The sequence below is a fragment of the Ambystoma mexicanum genome, chromosome 11 (assembly GCF_040938575.1).
Source record: "Ambystoma mexicanum isolate Mex_15411 chromosome 11, UKY_AmexF1_1, whole genome shotgun sequence".
NCBI lineage: Eukaryota > Metazoa > Chordata > Amphibia > Caudata > Ambystomatidae > Ambystoma > Ambystoma mexicanum.
Genome location: NC_090934.1, coordinates 887,984,663 through 888,007,259, shown reverse-complemented (window position 1 = coordinate 888,007,259; position 22,597 = coordinate 887,984,663). Strand labels below are relative to the sequence as shown.

Below are 22,597 nucleotides of genomic sequence, written 5' to 3'. Positions count from 1 at the left end.
CAGGGGAAACGGGACGGGCAGTGCAGTACATAGGATAACAGTAAAATAAATAAAGACAATAAATAAAATTGCAGCCAGCTGGTGGCAAGTGCAAGGGTAAGTGCAGCAATTCAAAAGCAGAGAATGTCAAAGGAAGCTCCCTGGGGCCCTTGCAGTGGCCCAAAGGGTTGTGAGGGCCTCAAAACAGCATGTTGTGGTTTGAGGATGCAGGAAGAGTATGAGACAGCTTCCTTTGACCCTGGGGTTCTTAGAGGCCTTGTCCAAGGTCGCTTAGGAATGGGTAAAGTCTTCTTTGTTTGTGTTTTTTGGTGCTGCAGAAGCTAAAAAGCAGCTACAGAGCAGACCTGTAAAAAAAGAGTTGTGAAAGGTGCACAGCATGGAATTCAGTTGATTGAGCTACTTTGAGCCATGCTTTCTGGAACACATATTTTTGCGATTATGAAGATTTAGAAGCAGGTCACTATGCTGTGCGCTGCTCATGTGTTACCAGCTAAGCCAGTTTATATAGCTATTTACCCTGATGATGGACGAGTTACCCGAAATGCATTGGCATTTTTTGGCAAAGGCTACCGAATGAAGTCATTATTGATATAAAAACACAGCTGTTTTTTTCACAAGATACCAGAGTCAGTGACGTTATTTATAACGGATTAATTAATAACGGAAACAAGGTAACAATATCTACATTTAATGTTTTTCTAGACTTTGACTAAGGGTGTGTAGCCCGTACCGTAGGCTTCTTGGCCTTGTTCCACAATGCTAAATCCTTCTTCTGCCCTTCCAAGCCACGAGGGTAACGAGGAACACGTGCCACTTTAGCAGGCAGAGTCCTGGTGCCTGGAATCCAGCATCAACTTGGCCTTTTGCAAACGTGGTTTACATCAAAGGTTCCCCTGAAGCAGTTAGGGAGGGGATCTACAGCCTCTTTGGAAACCCTTACCCACAGCCCAGTGGCTGAGGATTTTGGGCAGGCTTTACCCCCACCATTGTTGAATTGAAATCTTATTTAGAGAGGATTCTTCAGGATGTTTTTTTTCAAAATGAGTCCAAGTATAATTCAATTAAGGGATGGGAGTGTCTCACCCCCTTATATGGTAAACTTGCCACAGTGGATTGGTCTATTTCAAACTTTTTCTGAGCGTCCAGTCATTGCTGCTGGAGCATGGGGTTTGCTTTCTGATGTCAGCTCCCAGGGGGGCATGTCTGTAGCAAGTTATGAGGGTTAACAGGTAGCAAGTGTGGCCTAGTCAATTTCAAGAGGGCAGGTTGCTTCTCGTGGTCTCAGGTCCATTCTTCATCTACACAATCCCTCCTCCCTCCTATCTACCCAAGGAAAAAAGTGGCATGTGACTTCCCCTAATTTTGGCAGGGCTCCATATGAAGCACGAGCTCCCACCCTATGCCCTGTTCCTCTGGGAAGATGTCAAGACTGTCCAGCAGAGGAAAAAGGAGCACTTCTGGACTTTGGCCAACATTTGTTATGGGTGAAACCACGCACCCTAGACAGCAACACCCAAATCATTTGACCATGTTAGGACTCACAGGGAACCAGTTGATAATAAAATTATATCAGATGGGTTTTGGCTTTTATAACTGCACCTCCTCATAGGCCAATACATTATACTCGATAACATTTTCTATTTATATTTAGCCAAAGTACTGCCAGCAGGCCTTCAGGATGAACCGTAGTTTTGTAATTTGAATCAAGGGTGTCGACTATTAAATACTGCTTCAGGAATGGAAATGTTACTCTGTATCTGCCATGCTGCCAATTTGCATTGCTGCTAGTGTGACAGTAGATAGGGCCCAGTGAAAGTATATATGTGAGCACTATACTTTTTTTTAGCAGGGAGCACTAGCAATTGCGGCCTAGTTAGCAGAGCTCACTTTCTATGTGAGAAAATCAACTTCATTTTGCCAGGAATGTGAGGTTTTGCTGCAATACATTGAGTCAAAGAATTTGTTGTGTTTTTTACAACAGATTTTGCCGCATATATACGTGGGGTGTATGTTTAGGCAAATAATTAATGTAGGGCATGTAAAGGGGCCTCCTCCTGCATATATTTGTGACAAAATCAACCAGTCAAAAAAATAATTAAATGAATTCTCCTTCAAGGTAATGTATCCAGGCAAATCACCCTAAACCATTTTGCCTAGCAAAAGTCTCAAAGGTTCTGTCTAGTACACCTTTGCAGATGGCACTCTGTTACAGTCCGACATATACAAATTATCCCAAAACATGCTTCTGTACACCACGCTACCAAAATAACTCCAGATTTATTGCAAGACTGTTAAAATGGATTTTCAGAATCAGGCCTGTGGACATATTCTGAGAGGCCACCTTATTATGATGAACAGGGACAAAAACTAGTGTCTAACCAATCTCTGTATTGGTAGCGTTGCTGAACAGCAAGGCATATGCTTAGGAGGATGTAAGAGAGGTGAAGTGTTCAGTTAAGCACACACAGAACACTCTTAATAACACAAGTTAGGAAGAATACATAAATAAACAGTTGTTTATTTAGTCCTTATAAAAACGCTTAGCAATGAGAAACCAAACGTAATCTACACACAAAAACATTATCTTCTATTATATACACATTCATGTTGGTGTGCTCTCCTAAGAGCACTGACACTTCACTTTTAAAATAAAGTTCAAAACGGGTTTGAGAATACTTCAAGTGTAGTAAAGCAAGTGAATAAAGAACTAGAACCAGGTAAATAATCAACACTTTCAGAACTAATAGGTTGAAGAAAAATGAGTTACCAAACAGCATACAAAACCTTAGCAATAAGGTACTAACCTTATAAAAAACCTTACAAAATCATACCCAAGGTAGAAAAGAAGGGGCCTTGTGCCCTTAGCGGTCACAGTTCCTAATTAGGGGAGACGCAGGGGTGGATTCCTGACTAGAACACCACCATTGAAGGCTAGGCAAGGGAGAGATAGGGCCAGACTTTATGCCGATGCAATGCTATGGAGACAGGGGGTGCCAAAACAGGTATATTTACTCATCCTGTGTACTCCGATTTACTCAGGGACTACCGTAGGGGTGTCCTGAAATTGCTGGGCCTTCTGGAATTGTGTGTTGGTTCTGTTGGAGGAAGCCTGAGAGTCGCATGTGCAGAGGTATCAGGGGTCTTGGGTCTGGCTAGTTCGCGGTTCTGGACTCTGATTGATCGGTTCTGAATTCTAGACAGCTGGATACCGAGGACAAACCAACTTACTGGGCCACCACTCTAACGATGACCTGAGTACTCCCAGGATGTGATTGAGGCAGTGGGAAGCGATGGCCACTTGATGAAAATGCAGACGATGACCTTTGTGGCAGAAACATAGAAACTGGTCCTGCAAGAACCCTCTTAATGGTGACGAGATGCAACGTCAGGGAAATGTGTCTTGTTCCATAAACTGAGGGTCTGCAGAGTCCTAAGGCTCAACTCGGGATGGCGACAGTTACAGGAGGATGTCTGGCTATCCCACAGGATTGTTCTAGGTCTGTTCCAAGCTCTTCCAGCATCTGGACCGTCAGTGGTCGGGACTTGTTTTTAGCATTGGTCTGAAGCTCAAAGTGCCAATGACATTTTTCAGGAGAACTGCAGACAGGCAGAGCTTTGCCGAGCAAGTGAAGAAAAGGCTGCTGGTGATCTTTCAATGACAAGTTACAGGTCTTCAATGGGCTGCTCTCCTTCATAGGGGTGTTGGCTTCAACAATGATCTGAAGAATGGCTGAGGAGTCCCATTTTATCCAGGATCCAGGCTGGAGTTGCCCCATCTCATCAATGTCAAGAATCTGCATCACTCAAATTAGATGTGGCTGTCCAATTCTTGGCACCCTTCTGGCCACTGCATCTGCCCAGCAACAGACACACCCAGGCATGAATGTGGACGGGGTCCAGATATACCAAGACGCCACATCCAGCCACACACTCAGACCACCATTTAGTCCACAAACATGTGACCTTTCTCTGGGAAACGTCTTACCATACATGGAAAATCTAGCCACTCCAGGACAGGAAAAAGGTCAAACTACAAGATGACCAAAGGGCAGGTGAAAATCTCATAGCACAGCCATTTTAGAGTATATGCTATTCTAAATGGCACTAAGCAAAAACATTCAAACGTGCATGAGACTATAAAAAAAGAACACACTATATAGAACCACTGCCACAAGCCCATCCTAAACACATCATGCAAGTGACCACAAAGTTACCAAAAACAGAAATTGCAGGGTCACAAAGTGACCGTACCACACTTCACATAAGGTGATGTGTGCAAGGAAAAATAAACTATGGCGACCAGAGTTCTGCTGCACTGATGGCCATAGAGACTGATCAGTGTCCCTAGAACAGATGAGCTTAGCAAGGTAAGTGGATCAAAAAGGCTTCACTCACCTCCAAATATTAGGAAGGGTTCGACGCAATATCAAAATGTGGAGTGTCTCAGTGATGTGTAAAAAGGAAAAGCAGCAACAACAAAAAAAAACAAACAATGACACACTAGCCTTCCATCCTTTGGCTCCAAAAAGTGATCTCATTCAAGCTGCCATAGAATAAATACATGTATTCAATGCCAAATTCTTACATACATGCACAAATCTAGAGCAGAATTGGTACTACATCCGGATGAGGTCTTCTGTGGTCCAATGTAGAGGCTCTGCCCATTTCCAGTGTCCAGCCATTCGCCTATGTTCACACACTACATACACCCACTGAAAAGAAATGGTGACGCTATGAAGGACAGTGAGCAGAAAATGTCTTACCTCAGTGTTTGGTTGCAGTGAAGTGAAACAGAAACATTTAAACTGCATGTGGAATGGGAGAGATGTCACTAGCCATGAGTTTGGGGATGGGAGGGAAGACCACACAAGAGCCTAGGCCCCTATCTCCTGTTACTGGTATGAGCATTAAAGGGGATAGGAATGCAGTCATCATGATACATGGTGGGAGAGCAAGACCAGAATAAGTAAATATGTTTTCTGCAAAAAGAAAGCCAGGTCCACATCATGCAGAAATGGAAAGATACATTTCTAGGCTACCTGTTAATTTTTATTTATTTATTTATTTATTTATTTATTTATTTTTTATTGAAAAACTACAGTTTGAATTCAAGAAACAAACTTTTGTTTCAAACAAGACCTCTATTCTCACATCATAGGAGTAATCAAAATCCAAGAAGAAAAACAAGCAGGGAGCAGAAAACAGAAAACAGAAAAGCAGGCAAACATACAGATGAAAGCATACAGTTACCGACTCCGTCCGGCTTCCACACCGGCCTACCACCTGATACCAAAATTTAGCTTTAGCTCTCCGCTTTCAGAATCGAGTCAAAATAATTCACAGTTGCACATACAAGATTTATGTTGTGTCCAGAGATGATCCGCCCCCACCATCGCTCCATGTCTCCATCTATTGGTGCAAAATTACCCAGATGTAGTGTGCGTTGAGTAACAGTCTGAGTGCATACAATTAACAGGTGTTTAGCTGATTCGGTCGACTGATTACAGAAGCGGTAAAGATTATCTTTAATGGATTTGTCCTTTCTTTGCCAAAGAATTTCTTTGGTCTTTAAAGCATTAATTCGAAACCTAAGAAATTGGTCTTGGTGATGCCTCGAGGGACAATGCAGTAAGTAACGTGCTGGCTCATTTAGTTTCCTATGCACACCTTCCATTAATTTAATCGATTTTATTTTAGATCTCGCATCATTGTTGGTAATCCATGCCCAGTTATCAAATTTCATTTTTGCATGTTGTGGGCGGTTTATCAACTCCTTGTTGGTAATATTTGCTGCAAAAAGGAAAGCCGACAATTTATAAAATGGGGAGAGCCACCTAAGGTTGTGAGGTGAAAAAGGGCAAACATTGAGTATTGGAAAGCAATGTAGTGGCAAGGTGCACTTTCAGTGTAAGCATAGAATGAATTACAGGGTGAATAGTGCAAAAATGTAATAGGTGTAGCCTAGGAAAAGGATTGTACAACAACATGACAGAAGAAAGAAGAAGAAGACAAAAGTGGATGAAAGAACGATTCTGACAAAAGGATGAAACTTGTGGACTAGGTAACAGAGTGTATCAGGCAATGAATATGGGAAAATGGCAAACAGTCGAATCTAGTGAGGCGGCTGGGCAGCCAGCTGGTGTTATGAGTGTGTAAAGACAGCAAAGGCTGAAGTGGACGTTGGCTTGCCCTGTGAGAATGGTTAACGGTTCGTAGATGGATTGTCAGAGTTAAAACAAATCAGTGTTGCCACTGACCCTCTCACAGTCCCACCAATATGCATGATCCATGGGATATAGCTTTGCCGTAAGCTTTTAGTAGTTTGGATTCACTAGGTAAAAGAATGGCCTGCCATGTAACTACAAGTCAAATTAAGCCAATTGTAATAGGGTTGCTAAATAATGTGTAATAAACTAGATAAAGTAATATAGTCTTGTATGTGTTGGGTACTTGTTAACTATTGTGATCATTTACGCTTTGTATGTGCGTCTTCTTTCTATGTTAGGAATGCATTTTGGTTCTAAGCAGAGGCACCTTCAAGGAGGTTGGATGTGAGTTTGAAGAAATGCCTTACAAGGTGTCGGAGCGCGGCATCTTCCTAGTGGTCGATGCCAACAATGGACTCATTCTGATATGGGATCGGAAAACCAGAATTACTATCAAACTCAGCCCTGACTACAAAGTAAGTTTGAGGCACTGCTCAGAGTGCCAACTTTCATCTATAAGTAAGTGTTACCCTACAGCACGTAGACCGGACAAATACAGCATGTCCAGTCATATGTTAATGTTAAAGGATATTTGTACCGCGCACTATCACCACCAGAGTGGTCCCCTAGAGCTCTGGCGGCTCTGAAAAAGTGAGGGGGGTGAGTTAGTGGGAATAAGCTGGAAAAGTGCAAGAGAGCAATGATGTGCAGCCTCAGCCCGGTGGTTCTGTTGGCTGGGCTTGGGGTGTTTTACAGTCGGTAGTCGTCATGTGCTGTTGTGTGAGTCTGTGTGCGGTTTGTTTTGTTGTTGCAGTGTAGTGACGTTTGTGCGGATTGTTGTGTTGTAGGCTTGTGGCTGTGTTTGGTTAGAGTTTGAGAGGTGTATGCAGAGGGGTGAAATGGTTAGTGGATTGGTTAATTGGTATTGCTGTCCTTGCAATTATGTTTAGGTGTGATGCTTGCTATCATTCAATATTCCAGCTGAGTGTGGCACTTTCTAATCTTCAATATCCTATCTAGATGTGAGGCAGGCCAGTGATCACGATTCCATCTAAGTGTGGCGCATGCTAACATTCACATTTCTATCTAGGTGTGACGCAGGCTAAAGTTTAGAATTCCATCTAAGTATGGCGCATGCTAACATTCACGTTTCTATCTAGATGCGACGCAGGCTAAATTTTAGAATTCCATCTAAGTATGGCGCATGCTAACATTCACATTTCTATCTAGATGCCACGAAAGCTAAAGTTAAGAATTCCATCTAAGTATGGCGCATGCTAACTGGCAAGACATGGCCCTCACATTGCTACAGAGTGTTTTAGATTTTATTTCAGAGCTGCAGCTGGTCAGTTTCTGTACTAATAAAGTGGTGTTGCACTCTCAGTGGTCACACAGAGATCTCATTCCACGCTCCATGTTCACTACTTCACCGAGTATATGACAATGAATGGTAAACAATCTTACAACAGAACAGGGCTCTGCAACCCCTGGCTCTCCAGATGTTTTGGGCTATGGGCCTCATTCCGAGTTGGGCGGTAAGGGATACCGGGCACCGTTAAGGAGACCGGTGCTGGTAATCCCTTACCGCCCAATTCCGAGGTCCCATAGCAGGAACCGCAAAGGACGTGTGATCTGACTATACGTTCTTTACGGGACCCGTTAAGGGACCTTGGAGCTAATAACGAGTCCGCAATTAGCGGGCCCGTTATTAGCGCCTTCCCCCTTCCCATTGAGCCCTATGGGGCTCAAATGGGAATGGGGAATGGCATTTGGAATGGGGACTTACCGGGTCAGCCTAGGTCGGAATGTCCCGGTAAGTCCCCATTCCACCAGACCGGACCCGGTATGGGAGGCAGCCATGGCGCTAATACCGCCATGGCTACTGCCCAACTCGGAATGAGGCCCTATGACTTATAGGCGAGGGTTAAAAAGCTGCAATAGAACATTGAAAAGTCAAAATAGTTTGACAGCAGATATGTTAAGATGAGAATGTGCTTTTGTGACTCAGTGTGCACACTAAAGTTCTCATTTTGTGGTAAATTCAAATGATGGAGAAACCTTGGACACAGATACATCCTTGTTTGATGCTAACAAAGATATACTATCCATCACTGATGAAAGTAGGTTGGTCGCTTTTGATAACGTTAGCCAGTATGCAGTCTGCATACTGCAACACCAGAAGCCTCGGGCAAAAAAGTTGCGCACAAAAGCATGCAGTGCTGTGCCCCGGGCTTCCGGCGCCGCAGTATGCACAGCGCCCAAGAAAGAGAGGAGCAGACAGCCGGAGGCCAGGGCCGGTACCAGGCAAGTGGGGGAGAAGGGCGGGAGCGGGTGGACAGGGCGGAGCATGCTACGTAGCAGATAAAGGTTACCAGGGCTCCTGACAGGGACCGGAAGAGAGCCACACACAAAAGCTCACCCCAGCGGAACGCAGCCTTTTGTGCTGCAATCCGCAGGTGCGACTTTTCGTGCGTGACCCGTGGAGATAGTTCCCGTTAGCCACCACATTCTACTGACAGAAAACAAAAGAAACAATGATGCATTGAGGTAGTCAAGAAGTGGTTCACATTCTTCCTGACTAACATGTACACACGTGTGTATCTTTAACCCCCTAACAGATTCACAAACTACAGAGTCCCTGCTGGGCTCAGCTGTATTATCAGTCCTCTTACAAATTCACGAAACCAACGCATATTTTGATAACCAGCCTAGAGAGAGGCTTCAAGCATTTGATGAACACTTGCAGCTCTGTTTCAAAATCTAAGCAACAAAAACATGGACTCAAGAAACACAGAAGCTATCAACCCTGAAACACTGCGTTACAGCTGACGCCCAGTGTCCTCACACATGACATTCCAAAGCCTCACTAGTACCCTGCTTACCAGACTTATCGAGACTCACATTGCAACCTCTAAGAACACTAGAGGTGACTCAGATCACACACTACACGATTAGACTGATGACTACAATTAAATTAGAAACTTACAGGCAGAGCAAGAAAAAGCAACAACAGCAATGTCTTTCAGTGGAGCAAACAAACGCAGGCATCAGGGCGCAAGAGACTGAGAAATGGGAAGAGAGCAGGAGATATTATTCATTTCAAACGAATATTCAATTTACCTAATCAGAAGTGTCTTCAAGCGTTTCCAGAAACTGTGCAGACCTGTAATCAGCCTCAGCTCAATTGGTGGCTTATTCCACGTTGAGGCTGCTTATACCGGAAAAGAACGACTGCCGCCCTTGTCTCACCTGGTACGCAGGCAACAGAGAAGCATAGAATCACTAGATCTTGTAATTCTGCAAGATGCAGCCCTACATCACATTGTGCACCCTAATGTCTTGGAACCTGTTAGATTTACACCTTGAACTGAAAATCAATCAGCTTCTCACCTCAAGGTGTAAACCCAATATGCTGCAAAATAAGAGGGCTATCAACTTCTTTGTAGCAAATTCCATGAGGATACAGAATTCCTAAATATGCATCTCTTTGCTAGCAACAAGGAATATTGGAATGCAGCTTTGGAAAATGTTATATTCATAACAGTACAAAACAGAATGTAGCATTGGGCCTCACTACAAGCTTTCCGGTATTTGAGTGCTAAATCTGCCAAAATAGCAGCAAATGGAATTACCGCACCACCACTTGGTCCTGCGGATTTACAGCAGGATTACAATGGTGCAAATCCGTGATTTTGCTGATTTTTGGCAGTAAGTTGGCAGATTTAGGAGGGAAGTAGAGTAATTGGGGTTTGAGACACTTATCGTTTTCTGCTGCTTTTGGTTTTACTTTGGAAAGAGCCTCCCCTTCCCATTTATTAGGTAACAAGTTAGGTAAGTGTTCGGCATCTAAAGGGCCCTTGGCCATAGGTACAAGGAGCTGCCCCCTGGAAAATAGGAACTAGTGTTGCGTTCATAAGAAGTTACACATGTGCCACCTGACCAAATCACAATTTTCCTGTGCCTCTATCAAGGCCAATTTTTTTTTTACATTTGTTTTTTTATAAATCAACACACAGGAGCTTATACATACATATTAATTATAGCTTCTCAAAACATATAAAGCACAGAATCCCCTCTCCCCACCCCCAATGTTCCACGGTGGGCACCATTCTCGAGTCTCATTCGGCCTGGTCCGGCGGCGGCGACGGATTGTCCATAGAATTAAGGGCTCTGGCAATCAGGCGTGGTTTAAATGTCAAGGCCGGAAAGTTCTGATCATAATCTAGCACCAGTGCCCAAATGGCCATAAAACGATGAAGCAGTCCTGCTTTAGCTGCCGTGACCTTCTCAGCTATCAGAATATCCCAGAGCTTGACCCAGGAGAGGGTCATCAAGGGTCCTTCCGCGGATTTCCAAGTGCGGGCCACCGTGATTTTGGCTGCCAGCAAAAATTGGAATATTAGGGACACTCTCCGCCCTGATCTCGGGTATATGTCTGGCAGCGGGATCCCCAGGAGGACTTGCTCAGGCGTTAGCGGAATGGTCACCTGATTGACGTCCTTTATAGTGGCTAGGCAGTGAGACCAGAACTCCTGTACTCTGGGGCAGGTCCACCACATATGGAAGTATGATACGGGGAGGCCACAGAGATGCCAGCATTGAGGATCCAGGGCCTGTTGGAAGTGATGGAGGCGCAGGGGGGGGGAATACCATCGCAGAAGCAGTTTATGCGCGCACTCCGGGTTGGTGATTCAGCGGGATGCTGTGCGCGTTCTAGACCAGATGTCCACCCACGTGTGATCTTCTATGGCATGCCCAAGGTCCATCTCCCATTGGGACATATAGTAGGGCTGGAACGGAAAGGGTCATCTTGTAGCAGTTTATAAAGGGCTGAGATCTTCCCCCAGGCCGGCAGGTCGTTCACTGTTAGCTCCAGTGGAGTAAGGGGTCTCGTGGCCGCTGCTCGGGTCCGGAGGTGGGAGCACCAGTGCCTGAGTTGGGCGTAGGAGTAGCTGTCTGTCTCTGCTAGCTGGAATGCCAATCTACATTCTTCAAATGTGAGGGGGGAGTCCCCATCAAAGAGTTGCCCCAGTCTTTAAAGGCCTCCTGCGACCCAGTTCCTGAAGTTCCTTGGAAGGGCTCCGGGGGAGAAAGCTGGGTTGAGGAAGATTGGAGAGAGTGCACTCAGGTCTCCTGGAATGCCACGATGCCTGCGGGCCCACTCCCAAGCCTTTATCGATTGTTTCGTGGCGAGCCCCCTTGCTTGGAGGTGGGCTAGCTGTGCTGCCATTTGTTATTTTCGGAGGTCGGGGATCCCCAGTCCACCCAGTCTCGTGCTGGTCACCATCGATCTTCGCGGGATACGTGCTTTCTTCCCTTTCGAGATGAAGTCAACTATCTTATTTTGGAGCCGCTGTAGAGGGGGGAGCGGAATTTGGGCTGGGAGGGGGGCGCAGACATAGAGGAAGCGAGGGAGGAGGTTCATTTTACATGTCGTGATGCGGCCTAGCAGGGAGATTTCTTGCGATTGCCAGCGGGTCAGGTCCTTCTCCAGTTCCTCAAAGAGCGGCGGAAAGTTAGCCTGATAGACCTTCGTTGGGTGAGCAGGGATCCAGACCCCCAGGTACGGGATCGAGTGGGTGCTCCATTGGAACGGGCCTCGTTCCTCTAAGGCCTCACGTTCGGCTGGGGTCAGGCCCACTCCGAGTGCCGCTGACTTTTGGAAATTATTGGCAAATCCCGATACCCTCCCGAAGTCGTGGATTTCAGCCATGGCCGTCCTCATGGACCCTTCGATGTTTGTGATGGTTAGCAGAACATCGTCTGCGTAGAGGGCAACTTTATGTTACTCGGAGCCAATCTTCAGGTCACTGATCCGGGGTTTTTTGCGAATTCGCAGAGCCAGCGGCTCCATGGTCAGAGCAAAGAGCAGCAGGGATAAGGGGCATCCCTGCCTCGTCCCTCATGTGAGATGGATGGGGTCCGATAGGCGGCCGTTGACTCTTAGCCTAGTCTTAGGGGCTTGGTAGTTCGCGAAGATCATCTTCCCGAAGGTCGGGCCAAAGCCGAAAGCCTCTAGGGTGAGGCGCAGGTAAGACCAGTCCACCCTATCGAAGGCCTTAGTGGCATCTGGCGCCAGTAGGGCCAGTTGTTGGGAGTCCCAATTGGCGATCTCTATTAGTTCCAGTGCCCTGCGGATGTTATCTTTTGTCGACCTGTAGTTTATAAACCCTGTTTGATCTGGGTCTATGATGCTCTGAAGGATTGGTGCAAGATGGTTGGCCAGGATCTTAGAGTATATATTGGCGTCCAAATTCAACAGAGAGATGGGTCTATATGAGCTGATATCTTGGGGGCCCTTTCCCGGCTTGAGGATGAGGACAGTGATGGATTCCTGCATCGTTGGGGTGATTGTCGTGCTGGCTACATATGAGTTGAAGAGGCGGGCCAGGGGGGCCGCTAGTTGGGCCGGAAGAGTTTGTAGAAGCGGGTGGAGAATCCGTCCGGGCCTGGGGCTCTGGTTTTCAAGCTTTTGATGGCTGCCTCCACTTCCTCGGTTTTAATGGGCGCTTTGAGTTCTTCCCTGGCTGCCGGGGTCAGATGCGGGGGGGGGGGCTGCTTCTTGGATGTATGCGCGCTGCTCACCTGGGACCCTCGGGGCTGCCGTAATTATTTTTGAGTGGTGGGCGGCCGCCAGATGTAGTTTCTCATTGTCCGTGTAGTGGATTGCCCCCCGCGGGTCGCGGAGGCCCAGGATGGTATTTCTGCCCTTCTCCTTGGCCAGCTTGTTAACCAGCAGTTTGTTGGCCTTGAAACACTTGTGTATAGGCGCGTTACAAATGCCATATCATATCATTGTTATGGACATAATACCATTGCTTGGTTCTAGTTAGTAGGCTCGCTGTGGCGTCAGCATAGTGCACTTCGAGCCTCTTCCTTGCCATTTGCAGGACCCTGTAGGATTTAGGGGCCCAGGCCTTTCTTTTGTGGGTGGCTACAGCTTCACGGACTTCGGCTTCCAGGGCGGCCCGGGTCGCCTGCTTTCTTTTGTCAAACGCGGGCCTTGGGCGATCAATTCCCCTCTGAGCACTGCTTTCATGGCGTCCCAGGTGTTGGCCGGGGAAGTATCCTCGTCACGGTTTTCTGCAAAGAAGTTTTTTATTGCGCTGGCGATTGAGTCTCTCACTGCCATGTCCCCCAGTATAGGGTCATATAGGCTCCACTGGCGGCGAGGAGGGGGTTCCTGGTCATGGGACCTCAGGGTTAGTGTGACTGAAGCGTGATCCGAGAGGATCCGGGGACAATCGCTACATCGTCCGTGTAGGTCAGGATCTGCAGGGAGGTCAGGAGCAGGTCAATCCTGGAGAAGGTGCGATGCACGTACGAGCAGAAAGTAAAATCTTTCTCATCTGGGGACAATACCCTCCAGGAGTCCACAACGTTCAGAACAGGTGGAGCAGGCCAGTGGCCAACTTCGGATCTCTGGATGTCGGGGGATGGGATCTGTCCTTGAGGGGATCCGGGACCCCGTTGAAGTCCCCTCCCATGACGATCTGCCCCTCAATGAATGGGAGGAGAGAGTATCCAGGTCTTGGTAGAAGCCTTCTTGGTTTTCGTTCGGAGTGTAGGCCGAAATGAGGGTGTACAGTTGACCAAGGACGATGCATTTTATCGCGATGAAGCGACCATCCTGACTTCGTAGTGAGTCCAGGATCTGGGGCCTCAGATCTTTCGCGAATAGGATAGCGGTGCCTCCCTTCTTAGTTCCATTGGAAGCAAAGAATTGTAGCGGAAAGAATCTATTTCGCAAGCGAGAGAAGTCCAATGGGATTAAGTGAGTTTCTTGCAGGAATGCGATCGAGGTCCCGTTGTTCTGTAGCCTTTGCAAAATTGATTTTCTCTTCGGGGGGGGGGGAGTTCAAGCCCCTAACGTTCAGGGTGGTGAACCTAAGTTTTAGATGTGGCAGCTGGCTCAAGCGATCCGCTTGCTCTGGGGGGGAGGCTTTGGGGGGGATCAAGTCAGCCACAGCTGTGAGAGCATAGCTATTTCAAGTTCTCCTGTGGTTGAAGGTTTTAAAACTTGTTTCCAACGGGAGATATGAGTATTCAACAACTGCCTCCAACGGGAGGTCCAAACTGCGACCAGGGGGGGCGATTTTAAAGTATCGCCATGACCCCTGGCGGCCCAGGCTGTATTTCGACAGAACCAACATGGTTGAAAGTTTCTCCAAGGGTAAGGTGGTGGCATCCGCCTTGGAGGAGGGTGTGGACCGCATGGGGTCCGCAGCGAGCTCAAAATGTTTGGGTGGTTCCAATGCTACGTGTTTTGTGCGGGCGTCCTTGCACGTCACTTGGGTTTGCGGTTTCTCTGCACTCTGGACCAGGGAGCCCGATTCGGCTTTGGGGAGGTAGTGTTCGGGGCTGGGCTCGTGCGGCCCGGGAAGGATGGGTCTGAGGTCCCGGGAGAGTCCGGACGGAGAATCGATGCTGCGTTGTCGAGGTGGCTGGTGGTGCGTGAGGTGCCTTTATATGAGAATTGTAGCGCCATGGGGAAGAGCCACCGGTAGTGGATCTGCTGGTCTCGGAGGAAGAGCGAGAGTGGACGAAGCATCCTGCACTTCTGGAGAGTTAGAGGGGAGAGGTCCTGGAAGATCTGTAGAGGGACGCCCTGGAAAGAGAGTTCATCCTTTGATCGGCCCATTGCTGCGATGGCCTCCTTAGTGGTGTAGAAGTGGACTCTTGTAATTATGTCCAGGGGTGTCTGTGTTCACTCCCCGGCGGCGCAGCAATCTATGGGTTCGATCAAGTAGAAGTTGGGCCTCGTCCAGATCCGGCAATAGAGACTGGAAGAAGGTGCTTACATATTCAGGGAGCTCCTTGCCAAGGATTGATGAAGGCACCCCTCGGATGCGCAGGTTGTTGCAGCGGGAGCAGTTTTCCATGTCTTCCTGTTTAAATTTGAGAATGTCGGTTCTCTCCATTAACGTTTGGACGGTGCGCAGCATCTTCGTTAGTGAGTTGGAGTGATCTATGGCCAGGTCCCCGGCCTCCCCCATCCTCTGCTCAATGCTACTGACCCTTTGGTAAGTTTGTTCCAATTTAGCTGTGAGTTCCGTCATGCAGGTTCTGAATTCTGATTTGATGTCCGACCTGAAGGCCTGGAGGTCCTCTTTGGTTGCGAGCATCTCTTTGTCGTCGGACGCCTTCGGAGGTGTGAGTTTAGGGGGGGTCTGTTTTCTTTCCTTTTCCCAAAGACTGTAACATGGTGGAAACGTCAGCCAATTTGGAGGACTTAGATGCTTTGGACATGACTTTGGAGTGAGGGGGCATGCTCTGGGGGCCCAGGCCGGGATCCGCGTGCCACAGGGACCAGGAAAGGCGGAAGCCGAGGCAAGCGGGGATGGAGTAGGCCGGAGCACCCCAAGAGGTTGAGTAGGTAGGAAGAGCCCCCAGGTCTTCAGGAGGCCCTCTGCGGCAGAGACCAGGATGCAGTTGGCGGTAGCAAGCTCTCCCCGGCTGCCGAAGAAGGGAAGTGGGCAGGGGCGGCCCAGGAAGGCAAGGGAGGCGTCACGGTCCCACAAGGAGGGGGCAGCGTAGATCTGCGTGGATTAGCAGGCCGCAGGGGGGGCAGATGTTGCGGGCCTCAGAAGGCTAGGCCACCCCCAGCAGGGGAGACCTCCAAAGGACAGCTGAAGGCAAATGGAGCCAGCGGGGAAATAAAAGAGAGAGTCTCCAAAGCCCCTGATGCAGGAGAAAGCAGGGCATGCCACGTCTGTTGGAGGGCAACGGGGCTCACCTGGGTGGCGCACGGTCCCCTCGCAAGGGCCGTGCTATGAACGGTAGGTGGGGGGGCTCTTTTCCCAGGAGGGCGTAGAGCAAATTCAGCTCCTCGCTGGTGGTGGGCTCACTGAGGCATTGGGTGGGATCCAATGACGGGCAGTAGGCTGGGCGCCCGGGCAGGCGGGGGCAGAGGTAGTCAGCGCCCCCCTAAAGCACGCCGGAGAGGCTCTGATTTCCGATGTCTGCCACGCGCCAGGGAAGAGGAGTTGGCAGGGTGCTGAAGCGCGGGCTCAGGGGAGTGGCCGCCATCTTGGTTGCGGTGCCAGCCGCCGGAGGATCATTTCTTTCATCGCATTTACAGTGATCCTGGGGGCGTTAAGCTCCCAGGTTGCAGGCAATGGTGCTGGGGGAGTTCCGCTGCATTAGTATATTGGTGTTCATAGTGGGCATAGCAGGAACCAGGAGAAAATAGCTTTTAGCCGCAGGCCCATGCGGAGGCCATTAGTGGAGCTGCCTCATCGCTGGCGCTCCAGGCCATGCCCCCCCATCAAGGCCAATTTATAACGTCTTCACCGTAAACAGTTAATTTTCTACATGTTCTGTTTGTACCAGAGTTCTATATTCAAAGTTTGTTGTAAAAGTCTCGCCTCCACTGAGCATCTGCCAAACAATATCTGAGCCAATCTACTAAATGCTAACAACAGATAGAGTAACATCACTCCAGGGGGTCTCTGCTTGCTCACTGAAAGTGACTTATGTCCACGCTGACACATTTTGCCATTTGATGGCTCTATTCCGAGTGAGCAGGATTTGTTATGGTTTGTGCCACTTAGGGGTGAGGAAAATGTACGCTGATGGTGCTTTCTGAAGACAAACATGCCAGGCACAGGTAGTGACTGGGCGTCTCTGGCTCTTGTGGTAAAGCTTCACAAGCCTGTGAGTAGACACTCTTCACAGTTTGGATCCATACACAATGACACTGCTATACAGCATCTCATGAGCACTCAAATCTATTTAATTATTTGTGGTAAATTGCGTGTTCATAAGACCAAGTGGCAAGGCATTAGGCAACTTCAGGCCAGTTTTAAATCAGATGTTTGAAATCTTGTTCTTAAGGACCCTTTTTTGTCTTCCCCTCCCCCGCCGATTGTGGGTGGTATGGGCAATGGAGCCTCTACAGAATCTGTACAACTGTACAGAGTTCCTGAACAGTTTTCCCAGTAAAATGTGCCACAGTCGCTATTGATACCTATTGACACTTCAAACTGAGGCACAACATCTCATTAGGATCCTAGCACAAGCATGTGTTTCACAGTCTACAATCATGTTTGGCCACCTTGGGGAGTCCAGATACAAACCAATTGTGTTGCACTGCACTCACCCCCACCCTGCCCACACGCACAACTCGGGAAATGTTATAAAGTAACAATTGGGGAGATAGCATAAACTATTTGCTGAAAACCACAATTTGTCGTTGTGTAGCACCCAACCTGCTTTATTCCAGAAATTCCTTTTAGTGTGGGAAGCATCATGCTGAATCCTAGCATGTTCACCAAGTGTATTGTAAGGTGGGCGCTGCACTTAATTTTGAGGGAATATATTCACTGCTTGGGCATGGGAGGAAGGGGCAGTGTGCCTAGCAACATTGTTGGAAAGAGCATTACCTTGTGTAACGTTGACATTAAAGGAGAGTTCCGGGACTTTTTTTTTATTGTCCCTACGGTTCGGCCATGTGTTTTTAAGCATAACTCGGTAGATCGTGGAAAACTTTCCTATGGACCTTACCCGACTTTTCGTCCATTAACGCACTCGAAATCAGCCGCCATTTTCTGATAATCCTATCACTTGCCGCATCGCCCTGGCTCACCTGCTTTTGCGGCACTAAATCAAATCCCCCGCCCCCGAGGCTGACATCAGCAGACGCGTACCGCCCATTTCCCAACGCCAAAGCACGTTTCGTGTCAACAATCGCTGCGCCTCAGCTAATGAAGTGTCGCCATGGAAACGGCAGGACGCCTCTTTCCTCAATAAGTATAAACACACCGTTTCACAACACACAGCAGCAGATTTTCGATTCCATTACTCTCGCTGTGTTACTTTGAGTATTCTGTGACTCGTTTCTGTGCTCTGGTCAGCTACCTTCGTTGATTGTAGCCCGTGTGAACAGATACCAGTACCACCGCTATAAATTATTTTACTTTCTTTACCACACAATGGCTACAATAATGCCGTATATGTACGAGCCCGAGTACACCGAGGAAGAACTACTGGAAAGGCAAGCACGCGAAAACGATGGGGATTCGGACGGCAGTTGGGAGGACCAGTCAACGGATGAAGAGCCTTGACCATGTCGCATGGACAGCGTCTCCACCTGGTGCACGTGCAATCGTTGCGAGCTAATGCCAACTGAGGAGGAGAACTGCTGCTGCCGTGAAAATTCCGGGTGCTTGGCCTACATTTCGGAAGGCGAGCCAAGTCCGCAATGCATCACCGAGCTGCCAGAGTTCAGGGAAGCCTGCCTCTCACGGACAGTGTTGAGGATGATGATGGTGCTTATGCACGAACTTTGCGGCACTGTTCGTCCGCGTAATCCGAGTAACGAGTAAGTATACTCTGGTTGTGATGTCAGTGATGCCACTACTATTTCATGGTCGTCTCCCACATATAAAACTACATCTACATATCATTCGAATGCATGTAAATTGGTTCCATGTTGTGCATTTTCTAGATAGAATTTTTTTCAAAGCAGAATGACATTTTTGTACCTGAATCGACAGTGATAAGAAAGTTGTCATTTTAATACAGTTTGCATCTTTCATTTTCACAGGTGGTACAGGCTGGTGGCCTATCGTTGCTTCACTTGGTGGCTTCACGGGAGGCTCGGACACCGCGTTCGGAGAGTAATACCTGCCTGTGCGGTACTTGCCATTAGACAACATTTCCCCAGCGGCAGTGGACAATACCGCGGCTTTTCCCGGGATGTGCTGCAACCGCAACTTTACAATGTGTAATGTTTATTATTTATGTTCAATTGAAATTAAGATCTAAAATAAAGCCCAACATATATTTTAACAATGGTTGTTTTGATTTTTTAAATGAATCTAGTGTGTCTCCATTGAATAGTCTTCCTGTGCCTTGTCTTGTCACACCACATGTCTCCGGCCAGCATCCTCCCTCACGCTGGCCGCCCACCTTCAATCCACATAACCGTTGAACCCATATGCAGCAGACATACATATGTTATTTTGCGGGTTGGCATCAAGCCTCCCGGCCTTGCCTCCTCCCCCAAAAATACTTACCACACCACTTTGTTCAGGGTCTCCAGGGTGAACTGCACCCATATATTCTCCTGGGAGGCTGAGGTATTTATAAACTCACCCCCCTGCCTTCCATGTACTAGATCCTGCAGCCTGCCTCTTACATGCAGTTAGATGGCCTCTCCTTGGTGAGGCCCTACGGCAAACGAGTCTTGTCTGCACGACCACCGCCCGCACCGGGGTACTTGCGCTGGCAAGTGGAGCTGTCAGGGAGCGATAAAGGCCAAGAGGTGCCAAAGACCATGTACACTTCAAAGTGGTCTATAGAGCATGGGTTGTTGTTCCCATGTCTACCGCCAGACCCCGTGTCTCCTGCCAAGCATCTCCCCTCACGCTGGACGGCCCCCTGCAATCCACATAAGTGTGTCTCCATTCACGAGTCTTCCTGTGTCTTGTCTGCACGACCACCGCCCCAATCCACCCCCCGCCCTATCAAAGGCAGTTCGCACCGGGGTACTTGCGCTGGCAAGTGGAGCTGTCAGGGAGCGATAAAGGCCAAGAGGTGCCAAAGACCATGTACACTTCAAAGTGGTCTATAGAGCATGGGTTGTTGTTCCCATGTCTACCGCCAGACCCCGTGTCTCCTGCCAAGCATCTCCCCTCACGCTGGACGGCCCCCTGCAATCCACATAAGTGTGTCTCCATTCACGAGTCTTCCTGTGTCTTGTCTGCACGACCACCGCCCCAATCCACCCCCCGCCCTATCAAAGGCAGTTCGCACCGGGGTACTTGCGCTGGCAAGTGGAGCTGTCAGGGAGCGATAAAGGCCAAGAGGTGCCAAAGACCATGTACACTTCAAAGTGGTCTATAGAGCATGGGTTGTTGTTCCCATGTCTACCGCCAGACCCCGTGTCTCCTGCCAAGCATCTCCCCACACGTCATTCATTCACAAACACACCCCTGTTTCGAATTCTTTATAACCCACTTCATATTTCTAATGAGAACTTCTTTGCGCTTTGCTAGTCAACCCGTGAAGGTGCTGGTTGTCTGCTCTTCGTCTCTGTGAACTTCCGTGACCACTTTGAGCAAACTCATCAGTTTGCAACCTGTGAACTGCTCACTGTTCTACGACAAGAAACTACTCTGATCCCTGCATCTAACTGTTTGCTCGTCAAGGTAAGGCCATGTACCATACTAATTTTGCGTCCAATTTCTTTTCGTTCAAGACAGTACATGCAAGGAACTAGTCACATGTTCTGAGTTTAGTCAAATTATTTTTGTATTTTTTTAAAGTTATTCAAATACTTATCCGCATGTGAATACCGTGTATAGTTCCAAAAACCAAAACATACCTTGCATTGAACCTTTTATGTATTTAATTTTTTAACACATTGGTATTCATAGAGAATTGTTGATCTTTACTTTTCAGAACTTTCCACAATGCCTGCCTGTTCCATTGGCGGTTGTCCTTCGAAGACCCATAATAAATCTGAAGGTACTATAATGCATGTTTTCCCTAAGACAATAGATCAGATAAGAGAATGGGTCCGATATTGCGGATATCCACCCTCTGAGCTTGAAAGTAGAGTCCTAGAAGTCTTTGCGGACAAGAGGGGTGATCGATACCGCATCTGCAGCAGGCACTTTACCTCTGACATGTACTCCACATCATTGCTAATAAAGAAGAACACACCGCGAGCGAGGCGAAAATTGCTCTCAACCGCTATTCCCACTCTATTCGTCCACATCCCTCCACTGGTGAGTCAAGTTTACGTATTTATCTCTCGGCCTTGCGGTAGTGTGTAGCATTAGCTAACAATAATTTCCCCATTTATGTATCCACTCAATATGAAGGCGGAAGATTCTCCATCCGTGTCGTTATTGCAGTCATCAGCCACTTCAAGCGCCTATCGGGTAATATTACTTGGCTATTCTGCCACTGACTTGTTTTAGGCATGTAAATCAATAGTTTTAATTTATCGTGTAATTATTTTACCTAATGGTACACCCTTGTACTCGTCCTCTAGTCTTTGTTTTCAGTTATAATTATTGTTATCCAAAATAATTCAAGTACTGTCTTTCAGGGAGATGCTGAGGAGTCCAACGTATTGACGACTACCGTTGATGTCACTCAGATGCTCGAGGTACGTTTCAGGACAGTTCCATAGATGGAGATCATCAGATCTTGCATTCTTGTAGCGTGATTGTTACACACAATGTTTCTTTCGTTTTTAGCCATTGATATGTCCTTCTGTCGTCGCCCTCCTATGTGTCTTCTTTTTTCAATATTGTGTTCATTACTAATGAAAGTCCTATGTTTCAGGGAGTCGATGGAGCATTAGTCCAAGAAGAAGGGGGAGCGTGCAGTTACGGGTCGGCGCAACAGCTTGCAGAAGTGTGCACCGCAGTTACATCGTCCCTTGATGTTCTTATGCATTTCGAGGTATGGATACTGACAGCTCGATCAAGCGAGATCATATGACGTGATTACATCCGCTATACTTCCTTCTTTATTAACGCAAGTACTATGTTTCAGGGAGATGACGGAGCTTCTTCTACAAGAACATCACCCCTAGTAGTTGATGCAGATTTCTGGGTGGTGACACTTCCAACGATCGAGCAAATCGAATCATATTTAGATATCCATTATTTATTTTAGACAACTGATCATTTGTGCAGGTCTATTTAGATGAGCCGTTCACGCCTGCACAAACTTTCTGTTCTTTTTATCAAAATAGAAAACCATACTAATGCAATTACTGTGTTTCAGGGAGTCACTGAAGCATCATCTTCAATAATATCATCAATGGAAGTCTATGAGGAGCCCGAGGTATGGATCTTGACAGTTCCATCTAACTAGATCAACAATGCGTGAATAATTGTCGTTTGAATGTTCTACACAAAGCGTTCATTCGTGTTTTGCTATTGAGATGTACGTGGGTATTGGTCCCCAAGTACATTTTGTGTTTTCGATATTATTATACATACTAATGAAAGTTCTATGTTTCAGGGAGTCCATGGAGCGTCAGTGCGTGATGGATGTGCTTATCAGGAAAACATAGTCGTTGCAGCGCAAGAGGAAGTGGAGACATGCACACACGAGTCGGAGCAACAGCGTCCTGATGTTGAAGTTCGAGGCAAGAAAGTTTCAAAGAAAAGAAAGCAAAAGAAGGTTAGTGTCCTGGTCACTATATTATGTTGTTTTTCACTGTTAATAGTTCAATACTGTAAGTTGTGTTTAAACTGAACACCCCTTTTCCAATCTGTCCTCTAGTTGCGAGTGGGTGTACGAACTAGATCTACACAGACAGTGAAGCGAACGAGAGATGTTGCTTGTCAAACCTTTTGGCAGGGACTTGAGACTGGAGAAGCATCGTGCCAATGGGAAGAATATGAAGTGATTGACAACGGAGC

General features: G+C 47.5%; 1 protein-coding gene across 1 annotated transcript in view; it reads left to right on the top strand.

Annotated features, from left to right (window-relative positions):
- LOC138505058 (mucin-2-like) overlaps positions 1 to 22,597 on the top strand; it is an 894,965-nt gene that overhangs the window by 452,541 nt on the left and 419,827 nt on the right. Inside the window, exon 23 of the mRNA XM_069625383.1 lies at positions 6,506 to 6,682. Coding sequence (XP_069481484.1) covers positions 6,506 to 6,682 — 177 coding nt within the window. The remainder of the gene's footprint in view (positions 1 to 6,505; positions 6,683 to 22,597) is intronic.